Source organism: Euleptes europaea, chromosome 4 (genome assembly GCF_029931775.1).
Source record: "Euleptes europaea isolate rEulEur1 chromosome 4, rEulEur1.hap1, whole genome shotgun sequence".
In the NCBI taxonomy this organism is placed as follows: domain Eukaryota; kingdom Metazoa; phylum Chordata; class Lepidosauria; order Squamata; family Sphaerodactylidae; genus Euleptes; species Euleptes europaea.
Window position 1 is genome coordinate 37,900,893 of NC_079315.1, and position 19,509 is coordinate 37,920,401.

General features: G+C 45.8%; 1 protein-coding gene across 2 annotated transcripts in view; it reads right to left on the minus strand.

Moving 5' to 3' along the window:
* The window catches only part of SH3GL2 (SH3 domain containing GRB2 like 2, endophilin A1), a 115,580-nt gene that overhangs the window by 24,885 nt on the left and 71,186 nt on the right, over positions 1–19,509 (minus strand). For both annotated transcript variants that reach the window (XM_056848148.1, XM_056848147.1), the window contains exon 2: positions 4,085–4,153. In XM_056848148.1, coding sequence (XP_056704126.1) covers positions 4,085–4,153 — 69 coding nt within the window. The remainder of the gene's footprint in view (positions 1–4,084; positions 4,154–19,509) is intronic.

The window sequence follows — 19,509 nt, forward strand, 5'->3', positions numbered from 1 at the left end:
GTTATATAAGAACATAAGAACATAAGAAAGACTCTGCTGGATCAGACCAAGGCCCATCAAGTCCAGCAGTCTGTTCACACAGTGGCCAACCAGGTGCCTCTAGGAAGCCACTAACAAGATGAGTGCAGCAGCACTATCCTGCCTGTGTCCCACCGCACCCAAAATAATAGGCATGCTCCTCTGATACTACTAACAGCCATGAATACCCCTCTCCTCCATGAATATGTCCACTCCCCTCTTAAAGCCCTCCAAGATGGCAGCCATCACCACATCCTGGGGCAGGGAGTTCCACAATTTAACTATGCGTTGTGTGAAAAAATACTTCCTTTTATCTGTTTTGAATATCTCACCCTCCAGCTTTAGCAGATGACCCCATGTTCCAGTATTATGGGAGAGGGAGAAAAACGTCTCCCTGTCTACTAGGGCTGTTGAAAAAAAAATTCGGTAGAATTCGGATTCGGCAAAATTCAGCCCGTTTTTATTCGAGCCGTGCCGAAGTCCGAACTCTCCCGCTTAGGATCCCCGAAATTCGGGGGGATCCGGAGTTCTGGGGAAAATCCGGCCCCCTGCTCGCCTTCAGGGGGATTCCCCAGCTGGGAGGCGCAGATCTATTTAAAGGCCCCCCAACAAGCCCCTCTGCGCTGTCTGCGCAGGCAGCACAGAGGGGTTTAAAGACCCCCACCAAGCCTTGCCGGGACTCCCGGGAAGGCTGGCGGGGGGTTGTCAAGTCCCTCTGCGCCCTCTGCGCAGAGAGCACAGAGGGGTTTAAAGACCCCCCCAGACTTGCCAGGACTCCCGGGAAGGCTGGCGGGGGGTTGTCAAGTCCCTCTGCGCCCTCTGCGCAGAGAGCACAGAGGGGTCTAAAGACCCCCCCCAGCCTTGCCGGGCTGTCAAGCCCCTCTGCGCCCTCTGCACAGAGAGCGCAGAGGGGTTTAAAGACCCCCCCAGCCTTGCCGGGTCTCCCGGGAAGGCTGGCGGGGGGCTTTCAAGCCCCTCTGCGCTCTCTGCGCAGGCAGCGCAGAGGGGTTTAAAGACCACCCCCAGCCTTGCCGGGACTCCCGGGAAGGCTGGCGGGGGGTTGTCAAGCCCCTCTGCGCTCTCTGCGCATAGAGTGCAGAGGGGTCTAAAGACCCCCCCATCCTTGCCAGGACTCCCGGGAAGGCTGGCGAGGGGGCTGTCAAGCCCCTCTGCTCTCTCTGTGCAAGGGGCCCTTTAAACAGATCTGCGCCTCCCAGGTGGGAGACGCAGACCTGTTTAAAGGGCCCCCTCCCTGCGCCTTCATGGAAGCCCCGTGAAGGCGCGGGGGGGCAGCGAATCTGCCGAATATATTCACCGAACCCCCGAAGCCGGCAAATTCGGCTCCCCCGTTTCCCACCTTTTTTGAGTTCGTTTTGTCCGAACCGAAAAACAGCCGAATTGGGGAAAATTCAGCTGTTTTTTGATTCGGCCTGAACCGAATCAACAGCCCTACTGTCTACTCTCTCCAAACCATGCATAATTTTAAAGACCTCTATTATGTCTCCCCTTAGCCGCCTTCTTTCCCAAGCTAAACAGCCCTAAGCGTCTTAACCGCTCCCCATAGGACAGTTGCTCTAGTCCCCTAATCATTTTGGTTGCTGTTTTCTGCACCTTCTCAAGCTCTGTGATATCCTTTTTTAGGTGTGGTGACCAGAACTGTACACAGTATTCCAAGTGTGGTCTCACCATAGATTTATACAAGGGCAGTATGATATCAGCAGTTTTATTCTCTATTCCTCGTCTAATTATGGCCAGCATGGAATTTGCCTTTTTTACAGCAGCCGCTGACATCTTCATTGAGCTATCCACTACCACCCCAAGATCCCTTTCTTGGTCTGTTGCTGCCAGCACAGATCCCATCAGTGTATATGTGAAGTTGGGATTTTTTGTCCCAATATGCATCACTTTACACTTACTCACATTGAATCTCATTTGCCATTTTAATGCCCATTCTTCCAGTATGCAGAGATCCTTCTGGAGCTCTTCACAGTCCGATTTTGTTTGTGTGAGATTTCCCAGTCACTTTCCCACTTGCATATAAATTAAATTTGATGCCATTGTGATCACTATTGCCAACTATTGCCAACTATTATAGCTGGAAGACTTTCAACTCAAAACTAACATGAGGAAATAAGAGATGAGTATAAAGAAAGGTAACACCTTTTAAAATGCTTCTTTTCTCTCAGAGAAAGAGCTTTGTTTTGAACTTTTAATTGGATTAAGGATTTTGCTGCCCACAGAGAATGGCCATAACGAGGGGATTATTTATATGTCTGTCAGTACAACTTGTTTGCTTGGAGGACTTCAAATTTGCAAGGCTCCTATTGCCTCCTGAATTCTCTTTTATAGGAGGCTTTTCCAGACATTACAATTGTACATTATCAGGAGTCTACCAGCTGCACGTAGATCAGCCTGATATGCGTTGTGGCCATGCTTTGTGAAGGCAACACATGTATTTACCATGCATGTACAGCTCTGGTACACACAAACTAACCACCAAATTTATCAGAGATCATGCTGACACATACCAAGGTTGTATATGCATAGTAAATACACATTGACCCTGTTCACACATCAAGCCAGCACACATATTGGGAGGATCGCAAGTAGCACGCAGACCCTATACACATAGTTGGTAGGCTCTTGGTGTTGCAGGACCAACACGTGTGATTGTAAGTACAGCATACCAGAAAGCTTTGATGGAATTCCAAAGATCAGGTATGTGAAAACAGCAATCTGGAAGTGCTTTTATACTCAAAACCACTTTCCAGCTGAAACTGTCTTTACGGGAGTGGAATATAACATTTAATTCAGGTGTAATGCTTTGGCTAACAGTTTGAAAGAAAGTGCAACACGTAACCAGTGTTTCCAGAAGAACACAAACTAGAGTATCCAGAGATCAATAATGTGCCTCAGAGTCTTGTTCAGATCACTGAAATTAGAGTGACCAGCTGCCCATTGCTGAAAACACTGAAAACAAGCAACACTTTCATTAGGATCAGTTCATGTGCTTCTGTTAGAATGGTAGGAGGGCCACATTATTAGGCCTGGTGTACACCTGGCATTTTGTTTCCCTGTAGGAAAGAGGGTGTCTTTAAGCCTCCCTTTCACTGCCCTCCTGGTACATCTGTACATCAGAGCGACCTATACCTAGTAATCATGTTCTTTCTGTGTAGGAATACTTGGCAGCCCACCAGTTAAAACAGCATGTATATAGATATCTAAACAAAGGTACGAGAAAAGGCAGAAGCAGGATCTTGCTCACTTCCAGGTGTTCATTTTATAATGTCTTCAACCTTCAAGTCATGATTCAATTCTGACACTCTATTGTTATAAGTTTCAATAATTCTAGTGGTATCAGAAAAACAGATCAGCAAATATTTCACATGATTTGTACACATAAATTTCTGCTGACCAAGCAATTGGTTACGTATAACAGCTATTGACTCCCAAGGCCTCACCCCCTTTTGGCTAGTGATATGACATTTGGGGAGTGAAGAGCAGAGGGGATACGGGCAGCCCACTCCCAAAGGGGTTGGAGGATCCACAGTGGCTGGGAGCGGCGCAGCTGGGCCTCCTCCTCCGAGGCTTCCCAGCTGCTATAGAGGCTAAAAAGGCCTTTTAGATAATTCTAAAATTAAAATGAGGGGGAAATGCCCCATACAGAAAAGCAAGGCTGCGTCACCGAAAAAGGTGGCGCAGCCCCACTGCTGCTCAAGGAGGCTGTCCCAGGGCTAAAGGGCCGTGGAAGCTGCCTAAAGGCAGCTTCACCTCCAGGAATGCCCCCTCCTATGACGGTGCGGGCAGACACTCTTGGGGCCAAGGTTCTCTAATAGATTAGTATTGGCCGATCATAGGGCTCTCGAGGGGTTATGCTGGTCCTTTAAAGAAGGGGGGTTGCAGTCAGGGCTAATCAGGGCCATCATGTGACCCTTTGTTACATTAAGAACCTTGTACTGGCTTAATTAGGATCTCATGACTACTTGGTATTCAGATTTCTTAATTAAAATAAAGTTATAGAGGATTGTTATTGTAAGGACATAACACAGATTGTTTTCAGACTTACCCTTTCCATTTCTTTGAAGTCCTCATCTAGTTTGGTTCCTTCTGCTCCACCGACCTTCTCATTTATTTTCTGCAGGACAAAAAACAAAGAGAGTTCCAGCTGAACCCGATATGCTAGAAGTAGCTTTACTGCAAGCTGTTTGGTTTTCAGTGCTGAATTGTTTTCTTTGAAGGATGCAATGGATGCAGTCTGATCTCAAACCTCATTGTATCAGCTGGGAACTGCTGCCATCATTGAGACTATCAGTCAACTAAGGTTCACACAGGTATATAGATAGTTCTACCACAGGAAAAGAGTCAGAGTGCCTTCCAGTAATAAAACAGGCTTACATAAAGAAAGAAAAGAGTACAACAGATGACTGTTTGTAAAGAATGTCCAATTGGCCTGACTATCTCTCAGCACAGCAGGCCACATCAACCCACCAGCAATAGAGAGCTGTCTAGTGAAAAAATCTAGAGGCAGATTTTCTAACTGTTCTTTGCTTTATGAAAGTCAGAGCAGACTTTAGGAGCCTTGAGTCTAGATCACAGTTTGATTCAAGCCATTGTTATGACTTCCCAGATGACACTTGAATGAAACAAAAGTGATGCTTGAATGAAACAGAAGGGCTGTGGCTCAGTGGTAGAGCATCTGTTTGGCATGCAGAAGGTCCCAGGTTCAATCCCCGGCATCTCCAGTTAAAGGGACTAGGCAAGTAGGTGATGTGAAAGACCTCTACCTTGAGACCCTGGAGAGCTGCTGCTGGTCTGATGGACCAAGGGTCTGATTCAGTATAAGGCAGCTTCATGTGTTAATGTGAATATTATTTGGCATATATTTACTACCAGTAATTATCGTGTTCCACTAAGAGCTGTACAGATCACCACCACTACACTTCAGAGTATTGTAGGGTCTTGTATACAGAAAACTGATGAACTTTCAGTTAGAAAATATAAGATTCTTTGGTTTTTCTAGTCTTCATTCTGTGTTTAAAAAAAAAAAAACTTCCTTCATAGTTCCATCTTCAACTTTCTTTAGCAGCTTGTAAAGAAAGACCAGGTTCCATTGAGGAATGAAATTTAGCAAAATAATTTTACAAGGTCATGAAAACCTACAAACCAGCACACACAGTGGAATCCTGTTTTCAACATATTCATCATTTGCATTGGCAAACATAGTGGAAGATATTAAAAACATTAAGCATCAAGACTGAAGCATTTAAAAACAGAAAATGAAAATACACACAGAGGATATATAAAATTCATAAACCATGTTAATTTTAGTTGCTGTGTTAGTAAAGGTTCCCAACTCCAGATTACATGCTATTTTTGTGACCTAATAAAATTGTGACCATCAAATCTTTATGCATTGGAGGAATTCCTTTTAAGTACAGGGGCATTCTTTTACCTTATTGAAAATGAATAGGTAAATCTTTTGTAGCCCCTGAGTACCAAGGGCATATTTATCTTCTCATGTGAAGAATGCAAAGCTGCCAGAGCCAAGTCAACTGGTTTAACCATGTGTCTGGTGTAAGCAGCTTTGGCTTCTCTATTAGGGAGAAAGAGAGGGTATAAATGAAGTAAATAAGTTTAACTCATTGAAATCAATGTGACAAAAGTTTACCACGTGGTTTACCATGGAACCGGGTGACTTGAAAAGAGCCAGGAGTCATCTAGAATGATGCAGGCAGAAAACTTGTACTGAATTCTGACAGACCGTGCTACAGAGCCCACTGGAAGCCTGAGGAAGTGGCATCGACAGCAGCAAAGAAATTTTACTTTGCTGTCACTGCATCAGCTAATTCACAACCATCCTAGTAGTTTAAGTTAGCTCTGTTAGAAGCTTTGACATATTAGGGCATATAAACTACTGTATTAATGTTGTACATGTGCAGAATTGTTCAATCTAAAACCCTAACAGCTCATAAAAGCCCATTTAAAAAGATACAAGCCTGAGCATTCTTGGCCAAGGACAAATGTGACAAGCCAGAACAATGCTTGCACCTTATCCTTGAAAGACTTAAATGTCACCGAGTTCCATGCTTGTCCTTTATCCTTGAAGGACCTAGAATACTGTTAGCATTCTATCCTTGAAGTGTCATGCAGGAATTCCACTTGTATTCCTGTACTAAAAGGACATCACCTTCACAAACGTCTGTCCTACAACCTTGTATTTTGCTGACTAATGTACTGTAACATCATATTGGGTTTTAATATGATAAAATGATGGTAGAAACTTATAAATAGGTTCATTTTATTCGTATTATCCAGGAGATGAGAATGATGGTAAAATTAAAAATATAGAGAGATAACATGACTCAAAACTGACTGTTTAAAGTTTAGCAAAATAGCCTGGTGGAAGGGGAAGTCCTTATATGGTAGTCTAAAGGGAAGCCACAGAGCATGTGCAGTACAACCGTATCCTGCTCGAGCTCAAGATTCAAGCCCATTGAAGGTGACTTAAACAGTATAAATAAAGGCACAGAAGGGCTAGAATCTCAGACCTCTCTCAGAACATTGGCTATTGGGTATGTATGGATTTAAATATATTATTCTAGATATTGTGAATCAGAATTTTTGAACTCAATCAGACTTTTAACTGTTATATTATAAGTATTGGATTTTAAAACTGAATAGTATGTAGAACTTGCTTGCTTTATAGTATACATTGTTACTGAATTTTAAAACTTTGAACTGACCTCTATTGGCTGGAGATCAGTTGTAATAGCGGGAGATCTCCAGCTAATACCTGGAGGTTGGCAACCCTAGATTGAGGAGGAATCAACAAGAAAAAATACTGGCATAACAGACCAAATATTTTTACAGAGAAACAAAAACTATAACCATATTTCATAGTAAAAAAAAGTTCAGTTTTTAGAAGAAGAAAAAGAAGAGGAGGAGGAGAGGAGTTAGTTTTTATACACTGACTTTCTCTACAACTTAAGGGAGACTCAAACCGGCTTAGAATCACCTTCCCTTCCCCTCCCCACAACAAACACGCTGTGAGGTAGGTGGGGCTGAGAGAATGTGACTTGCCCAAGGTCACCCGGCTGGCTTCATGTGTAGGAGTGGGGAAACAAATCCAGTTCACCAGATTAGCCTCCGCTGCTTACGTGGAGGAGTGGGGAATCAAACCCGGTTCTCCAGATCAGACTCCACCGCTCCAAACCTCCACTCTTAATCACTACACCACACTGGTTCTCAAAGGAGTTTAAACCCCTTCGGAAACTCAGCAAAACAACAACAACAGCAAAACTATCGAGTTACAGGGTTGTTTTGTACCCCAGGTTCTTTTCTGTTTATGGGTCTATAGAAAGGAAAATTCAATAAGTGGCTGTTTTGGGGGGACATTGTTTACACTTAATGTGCGGGTAACCATATCTTAAAGGAACAAAGCTACAGAGACATTTCTTTATGCATTCTGCCAAAAGACATATAAATCAGGGTGGAATTTTTTTGTAACAGAAAAAAAAATCAATAGAATTCTGATGTTATTTTTGGCACTACAAGGATGGGAACTTGGCAGACTATACACTGACAAGTAAAAGGCATTCAAACACATGCTCAGAGGCATCCATTCTTTCACGAAGGCAACTTGCAACAAGATGCCTCGCACTTAATGATAAAGCGAGACTGTTCTGAGTGAAAATAGGCCCCTCCTCTCCTGCCCCTCAGAGTTTTTTGCCCTTTGTTCCCACTCACCACTACTAACATTAAAGAATAGTGTAAAAAAAAGTGAAAGGAAGGAAGAGACAACAGAGCAGTTATGGAACAGGGCGGACGGAACTTGGTCAGTGAAGGATAAACTGACCAGTGGCAACTCAGTATTTTGCCAACAGAAGTGGTGAAGAAGTACCCACAAATGGTGGTGGCAGTAGCAGCTGCCGCCCCTCCCACAGCACTTCATTGCTGCCTGCATCTTGTGAGGCTAATTAAATGGTGGCCATATTAATTAATCCAATTTGGAGCCCTACAGGGCTGCTGTTTCCATTTAAGAAATTCTGGGAAGAATTTCTTGAGAAGGAACGAATTCAAATACATCTCTATGCTGAAAATGATGGATTCAATTACACCTAGAGTACAAATTCAAGTAGAGACACAATGAGTAGCTCCCTCTGAGAGCAAAGCACTCAGCTGAGTTTCTGCAGTCATTCAGGGGAGTCTGTCTGTACTGCTTCTGTATGAGTTACTGCTATAGGTTTGTCTCCTGTCGGAAGAAGCATAAGTATGGCCTCTGCTGAAGGCATGACTTCCTTATTCTTTCACACTTAGAGCAACTTTTTTGGGTGTAGGGATGAAGTGTACCTGCAATTTTAGTTCAGGGGGAAAAGCCGCTGGGAACGTGGTAAACACCGATCTACGGCTATTGATAAAAGACATGACATTCTGGTGCTATAGTGACACTGCTGATAGCATAAATTCTGGTACTCAAATCAATGTTTGATATACATGCCACGCTCTTCCGCATATTGTTTGGAATTAGTGTCTGATTCATTTTATCTGGGGATAATCATAATTCTCTTTAAATAGATTCCTTGTATGCTTTCTGCACAGCACTTTGAGGCTGCATTTTCTAGAAGGTATGTTCCTATGATTCAGGCATTAAAAACCAGAACAGAAAATCTGAGCATCTGCAGGTGCCTCGTTCGATAGCAACCGCTGAGGATTTTCCCATCTTGCCAGCCTGTCATTGCAGATTCTCTGCTGCAATTCTATTGTGTTACATCTAAAGCCCGTCCACCCATTGGGGAACAAAAGGCAGGGAATGCGAGGGGGTACAGAAGAAACAGCGGTGTGGAAAGGGACCTACAGTACAGCAGATTTGCCCTCGTACAAGGTCAGGACGAATGGTGTCAGCGGTGACACATGGCCCTATGCTGACAGAAAATCAATCTTGCCAGTTTCACTGGGGGAGTTTTGCATAGCATAATGGCAACTCAGCAGCAGTTCAAACGATAACCAAGAAGGGGTTATCACCATTAATCCACCCATGTTGCTTTAATTTCCCCCCATGTTGCTTTAATTTCCATCTGAGCAACTGTCTCGTAGTCTTTGGGAGCAGGAAGCATGGCTTCCTTTGCCATGTGTACGACTACCAAACATTTAGCCTTGGCTTCCTGATCCTCTTGATAGAAGCAGAACAGGCAAAATTTGGTCACCAACTGGTAGCAGTCTTCCTGAGTAGTAATCAGAACATAACATGCTGCAGATACTTTCATTCACCAAGGAGGCCAGCCTGCAGGTCAGTCTCCAGTGAGGACTGTAGTTGCCATGGAGACTGGCCACATCAAAGCTGAAAAGTTCCCAGTTCCCACTGAGGGGCTGTGGCTCGTGGTAGAGCATCTGCTTGGCATGCAAAAGACCCCAGGTTCAATCCCCAGATTCTCCAGTTGAAAGGACCAGGTAGCAGGTAATGTGAAAGTCCTCTGCCTGAGACGGTGTGGACTGCAAAATGCCCACATCTGACTAAGCCATTCAAAAACAATTGTGTGACTTTGCCTTCCCAAACAGCTGGAAAAGAAACAAATGTAAACTGATATTTAAGGGGAATGTTTAATATACGTATAAAACATCCAAGGTCATGTCGCACTCTGCTTTGGACAGATAATAAGTATGAAATATGATAATAAACATGAAAAAGCCTACCTCCTGAGGCATGCCTGTGCCGCAGCAGCTAGCCACAGCATAACTATGGCATTGTTAGTCCAGTCACTGGACAGTATGGTTACACGGCGACCAACAGGGAAAAAAGTGGCTGTGATTGGTTGCAACGGTGTTAGCATCCCCAGCAACCACGAACTGCATTCCTTGGAGGTCTTGTGGCGAGGCAGCGGGGCTGTGATGGGAGGACAGTCAGAACCAATCAGAGGTCTCCAGGCATGGAGGCCGAGTCAAGTGCCTTTCTCAGCCCAGGGGTGGAGGGGGTGGGGCCAGGAAAGCTTGCTGGCTGTTAGCACCAGCACCCCTCACTTAAATGGTCCAAATCCCATCACAGGTCCCTGGGCAGCTGACAGTGGTGGTAGGGGCCCAAGCATTTCCCCCACCAACACCCCTGTCCACATGCTCAAACAGCGCCCAGACTCCTGAAGGAGAAGGGGAAGATGTCGTAGTCAGCATGTAGTTGTGGGTGCCCTCTGCTCATTGACAGTTGTGCCATCCAGCAGGTTACTCACGCTGCCTAGGGTGCCCCTGTGCACACCCCTGCTGGTGGTGGAGCAGGAGGGAGGGACCACAGGTGAGGGCATTGTGCGGGGCGCTGAAGTGCCTCTGACAAGTCTCCTAGCAGCCTCTTGATGCACACCTGTCCCTCTCCTACATCCCTCACAACAGCAAGCAGCCCCTCCAGGTGACCAGCAGCCACCATCACAGATGCTACCATCCCTTCCATCCACTGCTGACCCCTGGAGAAGGCTTCTCGCCACTCTCAGCAGCTCTCCAGCCACTCCCACTCGATCACTGCCCACATGGACGAGAAGTTGGGGGGATGGGCTGAGCAGTCTGCAGGCCCTATCACCGGTGGCTGCCCTGTCCAGACACTGGTGGCCACACCACCCAGCTCCAGAGGATGCAGTTTGCCTCTAGCTCCTGCACTCTCCTCAGTCTCTGCCACCGCAACTCCTCTGCTATCTGAAGACATTGAGTCTGCCTGCTGCATGGGCCCCTGAAGGAGAAGGGGCCCATGCAGCTTCTCAGAAGTGCCTTCTCAGCCTCTGTCCAATGAGGCTTGCTGCTGCCAGACGTTGGTGTGGCCATGCCACCCACAAACTTGGGAATGCACAGGCAATGTAAGGCACTGTGATAAAACACAGAACCCCTGGTCTCATCCAGCTTATTTCCACAATGGGCACCAAGCATGAGAAGGAGGCATCACACACACATCACATGCCGTGGGGCCAGGAGTTCAGGTAAAGGGGGCCCCCCAAGGGTGTCTGGACCACATGGGCCCCAACACCTTCGACCGTATTGAAATCATCCCCCTCTCTCCAAGGGCCCTGGACAGCCTTGCCCTGGTGCCCCTTTCTGCCTCTCCCGCCTCTGCTAGGCGTTCAACACATCCACTTACTGCCTGCACTCTGTGTCTGGCTGGCATGATGGCCAAGAAGGTACTGTGCTCGCTGATACAAGGCACACATCAGCAAGCTCCATGGTACCACCCTGGATCATTTCCGCCTGGACAGGGCAGCCATCCTGGTCCTGTGAGAGGAGCTCAGGCCACTTCTCCAGGGCCAAGCTCCCACCTCCCCATGCCATCCCTGTCCTACAGAAGGTCCTGTTTTATCTCAGGTTCCTGGCCATTGGATCCTTCCAAGGGGGTATGGCAGACGTCCTGGAACTGTCCCAGTCCCCAGCAAGCCACTCTCTGCAGTTTCCTGGATGCCATGCTGGCCAACTTACAGGAGCATGTGCACTTCCTCACAGAAGAGAGAGTGGCACCCATCTGGGCAGGGTTCACAACAGTTGCAGGCTTCCCCAACGTAATAGGAGCTGTGGGTTGCACCCACATTGCCCTCAATGCTCCCCGGGAAGAGCCGCAGGTATAGTGCAACCACTATCCGTCCTACAGTGTGAACGTTCAGGAGCCATGAGACTGCCAGGGCATTTTCTTGGACCTCGTGGCTAAGTTCCCAGGCAGCATCCACAATATACAGATTTTTGTGGCATCTGGCCCTGGTTGCCTGTGGGCCACATAGCCAGAGGGCAAAGGATGGCTGCTGGGTCAGTAGTGTTTGTGGGGGCCAGGCCAGCAGGCAGGAGAGCCCTGATGGATCTCATTCCATCCACACTAAGTGACCGCAGATACCAGATACCCCCTCCTCCCTTATTTGCTGACACCATATCCCAAGGATGACCTGCCAGATCACACAGCCTACAACCAAGCCCTGTGCCAGACATGCATGGTCACTGAATGGGCTTTTGGCCTGAGGAAGATGCAGTTATGTTGCCTCCACCATACAGGAGAGCGCTGGGCACTGCTGCCCCTGGCAGTGGCCATATGCTCTTTGCTGTCTAAGCAATCCACATGATTGCCATGTGCCAATGGCTGCTGCCACCCCTAGCAGGGGGTCTGTCAGAGGGTCCCTGAGTTGGGGGCAGGACAATGGACATTTGGAAGAGGAAGCAGCCAGACAGGATGTCAGGGGGCACATTGAGTGCAAGTGGGTATGGAAGCACATCTGGCGCAGGAGGTATCCTGCCACCCAGACTACCTTTTGGGTGCTCTACTCTCAGGCGCCCTTGGGAAGGGCTGCCCAGCAGACACAGGATGAGCATGGCCCCACTGTGTTACTGCCGTTCGTTGGGCATCCCCATCACCCTGATACACCACTCCCTCACCCTTCCCATGCTGCACCCACAACAATTGGGAAAAGTCGCCATCTGCAGGGTGGGCAGTTTGCAGGGACCAAACCCCGACAATGTCCCCTCAGCTTGGCACCTGAACATCTTGGTTGCAGGGGCACGGGCAAGGGCATTGTACGGGGGGGGGGGGAGAAGCCACAAGCGGTTGCATTGTGTACTGCAGCCAGAAGACCCCTGCACAGCCATAGGTCACCCTGAGCCAGCCAGCACAGAGGAACACAGGAGATGGCCTTTGGAACATGTGCGGGTGGACAGCCCTAGAGGGGTTTTTCAAAGCCCCCTCCAGAGTTTTGTATATTGCCTTTTACATTTGTTTGATTCACTGCCAGGGGATATAGTGATGGACATGAACATGGATGGCATTAAAAGAGGATTAGACAGATTCATGGAAGATAAGCCATAATGACTAAAGAGAACATTCATTTGCAGAGGAAGTAATCTCCTGAACCCCAATATAAGAGGCAACATCAGTGGGATGGCCTTGGCTTCCTTGCCCTGTTTTTGTCCCTCCAGGGCAACTGTTTGGCCACTGCATGAAAAAGGATGCTGGACTAGACAGACCATTGGTATGACCTAGCTGGGTAGCTCTTATGTTCTTCTGATTATAAAAGGATGCTGTATGTGGCATGCTTTGAACTGAAAGCATTATATAATTGCTAAATATGGAAGTTCTGGTGTGCAGTTATTCTAATAGTGACTGATTGTTCTGTTCTGTATTAGCTTCAATGCATGCCATTCATTTTTCAGTGGGTTACTGCTGCAATGTGATTCTATACCTGTTTTTTCAGAATGCATAGGATTGTAGCATTACACCCAAATAATATAGAGGTTTACCTTTTATCATCATTTTATCACAGGGTTACTATGAGAATAAAGAGCCCCATGATGCAGAGTACTGCAGTTCAAGCTCTGCTCGCAACCTGAGTTCGATCCCAACGGAAGTCGGTTTCAGGTCGCCAGCTCAAGGTTGACTCAGCCTTCCATCCTTCCGAGGTCGGTAAAATGAGTACCCAGCTTGCTGGGGGTAAAGGGAAGATGACTGGGGAAGGCACTGGCAAACCACCCCGTAAACAAAGTCTGCCTAGAAAACGTCGGGATGTGATGTCACCCCATGGGTCAGGAATGACCCGGTGCTTGCACAGGAGACCTTTACCTTTTTTACTATGAGAATGCACTGAGGTTTCAGAAGGAGGCTATCCTCTAACACTGCAACTCACATTTGATGTACTACTGCAGAAAGCACCTGTAAGGTGGATTCAGTAGAGAAGGCTAAAAAAACTACTTTCAACAGAATACACTATGGCCTCCAGACATGCTTTGTCTCTGCCTTAGTTCAGCCAAGAAAACATAGTGCTTTTGTAGAGAATGTAAAAGGGTAGACTGTTTGTTTATTTTTTACAATGCATTTATCTCACCATGAAGCATTACTCGTGAAACTCCCAAAGAAAAATTAACCAAAACCCACAAGAAGTCAATAAAACCCTTACATCTAAGAACACTGAGCTCTTGGAATCATGAAAGGCACAAGCAGCATCCTTGTCTTGGCTTCAGCCACTCTTGCAGGCTGAAAATGTTCAGTAGCAACGTTTGCATAACAGCTCACAGCCTCCAGCAGCATTTCTGAGGAGTCATTTCGTTAGCTGTCTTTAGTAAAAAATATCAGTCATGCTGTAGCTTGATTTTTATGTACTAGCAACATGCCTATCATTGTGACAGACAGGTGAATGTGTGGGAAGGATGATTTGTCTACAATACGGGTCCTGATAGAATGTGGTATATTTCCATGTCTTGATTCAGATGTCATAGAAAATTACATGGTTTAATTAAATAATGGTCAGTTGGTCATCCTTACACTGACCACCCCACTAGCAATAGTTGAGGTACCTCTGTCTGGGATCTGAAATTATGGCTTGAAGTTGTTTTATTAACCACAGTTTTGTATGAGGTTACAAACACTGATGTCCTGGCTTAATTCTACCTGCTGGTAGATTCTAATTCTAATTCTACCTGCTGGTTCTTACCTTCCTAACCTGAAAAGAGACTTCAGACAGTTGTACTCAGGCATCAACCAGCATCTAATCTCATAGGCACAAACAAGTTTGGGTGTCAAAGTACTCAGGTGCAAATGGCAGGAGGAACCCACCTTACTGCCCAACCCTTACAAAAACCAGACAGGCAAAAACACACATTGTTTAGCTATCAGATCTAAGGGCCCTTCATGCTTTTATAAACCATTTTTGGCTACCAGTTGTTTTAGCATTTCAGACACAACCATTCATGTCCTTTGGTTCTTGTAGGTTATCCGGGCTGTGTAACAGTGGTCTTGGTATTTTCTTTCCTGACATTTCGCCCACAGCTGTGGCAGGCATCTTCAGAGGAGTAACACTGAAGGACATGTCCTGTTTGTAATTCAGGGTTTATCTAGCCTTTTTATGAAAAGTCTTTTCTCTTATTATGTCCAGTGAGCTTCTCAGTTGTTGCAGAATAATCTCTGAAATCTCTGCTGCGCTTCTGAAAGTGCTACCTTTTGACTTTCCCTCCCATTCCCTTCCTCACAGTAATTGCCTTTAAAAAAAATGACAAAGTTTTAAAAAATGCAAGTGGTACCAGAAAAAGCAACACAGTTTGAAACACAAACAGTGATTCACATATGGTTCATAAAAGGATATAAATGCTGTTTAAAACCTCAATTCTCACCTCGTTTTACACAGAGTTGGGGAGCAGCAAAAGAAAAACAATGAGTTAAAATAAAAATGTGCAAGTGTCACCCACTCAAGAATGCACACTTGGCATGATCAGCACCCCCTCGCCAGTCAGAGATCCAGGCAGTGGATCAGAAACAGAACTTTTTTTATCAACACAGGAAAAAAATCCTATTATTTACCATTAATTCCCCCTAAGGTACCCTATTTCATCGCTTAGTGATTGTATAACCCAATTTTTGAAAGTCTACACTATTATATCCAAGGAACAGTTTTGATTATAGTTTTATAACATTTCTTATGAATAGCAGGGAGTCTGTTCATGAAGAATCATTTCTGAAGTTCTCTGTTTTATGAAAACGCCTCATGTTTAGGAATGTTATCAGCATGGCTTACCTTTTAGCTCTCTCTGTGTAGGATCTGAGGCTACATACCAAGCCATCACAGTAACTTGAATGGAAACCCAAACATTTCTGTAACATTATGGCTTTGCATACTCTTTGCACATTATATGATGAGCTTTTATCATTATTTTATTTCACAGTATAAGAAGACATAAAGGAGAAGTGCTTGCTTAGATTGTTGAAATGTATTCAAAACAAACATATCATGCAAAGTTGAACCTCTGCCAATCTGCGGACAGGGCTGCGTTTCAGGGATCATGTCCTAGGGATAGTAATGTCATATGGTCTAATGATCTTACTGTGATGACTTGAGTTACAGTGTGTCCTGTTCTGGAAGTACTAATTTTATTTTACTGTGTTATTATGTTTATACTTAAATAGAGATTTGTACTACTAATCATTGGCATGACCTATTCAATAATAACTGAGAAAATGTGGCACAAATCTCTGGGTTGTAATGTCTCTAACATTTCCATTCCACCCTTTCTCCAAGGAGCTCAGGGCAGCATATAAGCTTTCTTCCCTGGCACTCCTATGTTCAATTTCAACATTTGGTTTGAGAGAACCATATCTAAAGAAAACACCTCATATCGGTTTAAATTGGAGAATACAAATGGGAACCTGCAAAGACTTGCAGGGGGAACCTCATGTTCCTCTGTATCCCACTATTTTCTCTTTCCCTTCTACTGGCAGCCCCGTGTCTTTTTCCCTTTCCCTTGCTTCCTTCTGTCCTTCCCACCCACCAAATGTCCCTAACCCCCTAGTCTTCAACTTTATCATTTGTCCAATACATTTACTCCCCAGTGGTAACCTAAAGCAGCTTATGTTGTTCTCCCCTCCATTTTATCCTCCTCACAACCCTGTGAGGCTGCTTATGCTGACAATGAATGCTTGGTCCAAGGTCTGTCATCCATGGTAGAGTGAGAATTTGAACCTGGGTCTCCCAGATCCTAGTTTGATATACCACAGTGGCTTTTGTGTGGTGGCTCTTGTCAAATAGTGGTTAGCGACCAGGGTGAGCACTAGGCCTGGGTGAGTTGTTCAGATCATGTGGCAGTGAGTTACTTGGTGAGTTGCTGCCAAACCTGGCTCTGAAGTGTTTTCCATCCATGACAGGGTGGAACAAGGGAAGAAAGGCAAAAACTTCCCTAGAAAACCCTTTGCCTTTTACTGACAGAAACTAAAGCTTAAAGGCTGGTGATATTGTGGTTGCCTAACAACCACTGTAACAGTTGCTCAGACTTCAGAGGACATCTATTTCTGAAAGCTACAAGCACTGCTTCTGTCATTGGATTGTGGGGGGGGGGAGTAAACCCCACACTGTATTTTTCCAACCTTTTCTGCAAACCTGGGGCTTTTCTCAGGTTTGTAGAAAGATCTAGCTTGTCTGTTCATGGTCCCAGTCTCTGGATTTAACTATCCACAGGTAGGCTCATGAGAATAAGACAAAAGGTTGTAGATACCTAAAAAACCCCTGCACCTTTATTTTATTCCCCTAATGGTATTGCATTCACCACTTAAAACTGAGAGAAGGTAAATGTCTTCCCTGAACAGCTTCTTTGATTTTGATAGACTTTTCTATGACTCTGCGTTTGGATGATCTTGTAAATTGCATGATAGATTAAAACTGCTTTGCATCCCGTGGTTCATTTAATTATATTTTATTAATAACTCCATGTGACTTCTCCCTGCTAATGAGCAGCAGCTTTGCAAATTAAATGTTTCATTTCTATCTAGCAAGCTATCTTAAAGGCATCAGATTTGCATGCCAAAGGCTGGATTTTGTTGTTGTTGCCGTCAAGTCACAGCTGATTTATGGAGACCCCTGGTGCAAGGCATGAGACATTCAGAGCTGGTTTGCCATTGTCTGACTCCATGTCCCTGGTATTCCTTGGAGGTCACCCATCCAAATACTTGCCAGGGTCGAGGCAGAGAGGATGTGACTGGCCTTCAGCAAATCTTCCTGTGAATCTTTCTGGCTCCCTTTTGACTCCGGACTGTTTTGACTCTGCTTTGGGGACATTCCTTTGGCTCGTAAACCTTGAAGGCTGGGAGAGACGCTGTACCCTGACACCAACCAGGCAGGTGGGACAATATCAAACGTGAAATGCATAGTTCTCCCACTAGCGTGGGAAATCTGTGCTTTCCTGTACTCCCTGGCAGACCTGTACAGGTGGTGTGTACCAGGGAGCCAGGTCACAGAGCAGCCTGCGGAAGCCAACATTCTCTACCATTCGATGAGATGAATGGTCCTTCTTGATGCTACCTTCTTCCCACCTTTAGGAACCCGAGACTGTGCACTATGTGAAGCAGGGAGAGCACAAGGTGAAGTCAGTGGTCAACTTGCTTCTTGGCTGGCTCATGGCTGCTTGGCCACCGCACTAGCCTTTCTCTCCCCCTGAAGAAGCACCACCTGGTGGTGTTTCATCATATGGTTCTGGAGTCTGGAGCTCGAGAGGTGATTAAGGTCTCTCCCTCAACTGATCCAGGCCCTACACAGCCGGCACTGCATATAACATGGATTCTCCATCACCTGGAAGTGCTTCCAGACCAAGGATGTTAGGGGGCATCCCCGGAGCCCCTTCCTTTGAGGAGCTCAGAGCAGACACCGTATCTAGGCGACGCAGGGGGAGATGGCGGGGGGAAGGGGTTGAGATGGCTGCACCTCTGGGTGCACCTCCATCTCTTCCTTTTGTGGCTCCTTCACCATCTCCTCCTGTTTCTCCTTGGAAGGACTGCTGGGATGTGAAGGAGGCAAAGGCAATGGTTGACCCAGCACCTCCACAAGCTCCTCCACCATCCTTCTGGCCTTGTGTCCATGAAGCTCAGCCCCGAAGACAGGTCAGGCCACTCCTGCTGCTGCTGATGGGGAGGCTCGTGTATAGCAGTTGGAGGAGGGACAGCCTGAGCAGCAGACCCTCGCCCAGTGACAGCATCTGTGGTCACCTGTGCGGGTAGGGCAGCTCCAGAGGCCCCCTCGTTGAAGAGAGTCCTGTGTGGATTCCTCATCATGCCACTCCTGCCAGAGGCAGGGTTTGTGGAAGGTGGCTTTGGAGCTAGTCTCCGCACAGGTTGGGGGAAAGCCACAGCCCTCCCCCTCCCCTCTAGTCTTTTTTTCAGTTTGCCCCCAGGGCCCTGCTGAGTTCTACCCCTGCCACTCATTGTTCACCTGGGCCAAACTCGGGCTAACTGTAATACAGGGAGATTAAGGGTCTAGATACTTTTTCTGTACTACAGTTGGACCCTGAAAACTTTTTATGAACCCTTCCCCAAAAAAACTAAGTGATTTTTTTTAGGTACAAAAAGGCCCTAATTTAACCTTGAGTTAATTTGGTGGCGGTGGTGGTGGTGGTGGTGGTTAAGCATGGTGGTGATTTCCTGTTCTAGACCTGTCTAAGTTTTACCTTACTATCCTGGAGATAGCACAAGGAAACTTTTAAAAAATTGGAAGTACCTGCACTGAGGTTATTAAACTGTCTAACACTTAGTGCTCCACCAATGATATCCCAAGGAACCAGGAGGAGTTTTTTCTAGAAGGAACTAATTCCCTAACCATGGAACTGTAAATTTAAAGCCAGCTAGCTTCAATTGAGGCCAGGAGGCAAACAATAAGTTTTAAAGCTATTCAACTTTTTGGTAATCAAGATCCTATGCTCTTTTTAAGACCTAACACAAGCCTAATTTGGAAGAAACAACAGACCTATAGCACTGTTAAAATTTGAGGAATATGAAACACTACCGGTTCCTAACAGGCCCTAATTAAAACTAATGTCTGCTGAACAATGACCAATAGATAAGGTTGCCAACCTCTACGTACTGCTGAAACAATATACAGCACGCTGGCTCGATATCTGTGAATTTCTTATTTAATATTAATGCCTTCAACTATCAACGGAAACTTATCAACAGAAACATAAATCCTATTTGGCTTAGTACTAACGAACTAACCCCTAGTGATAACTAGCTATGTTATAAAGAAACTT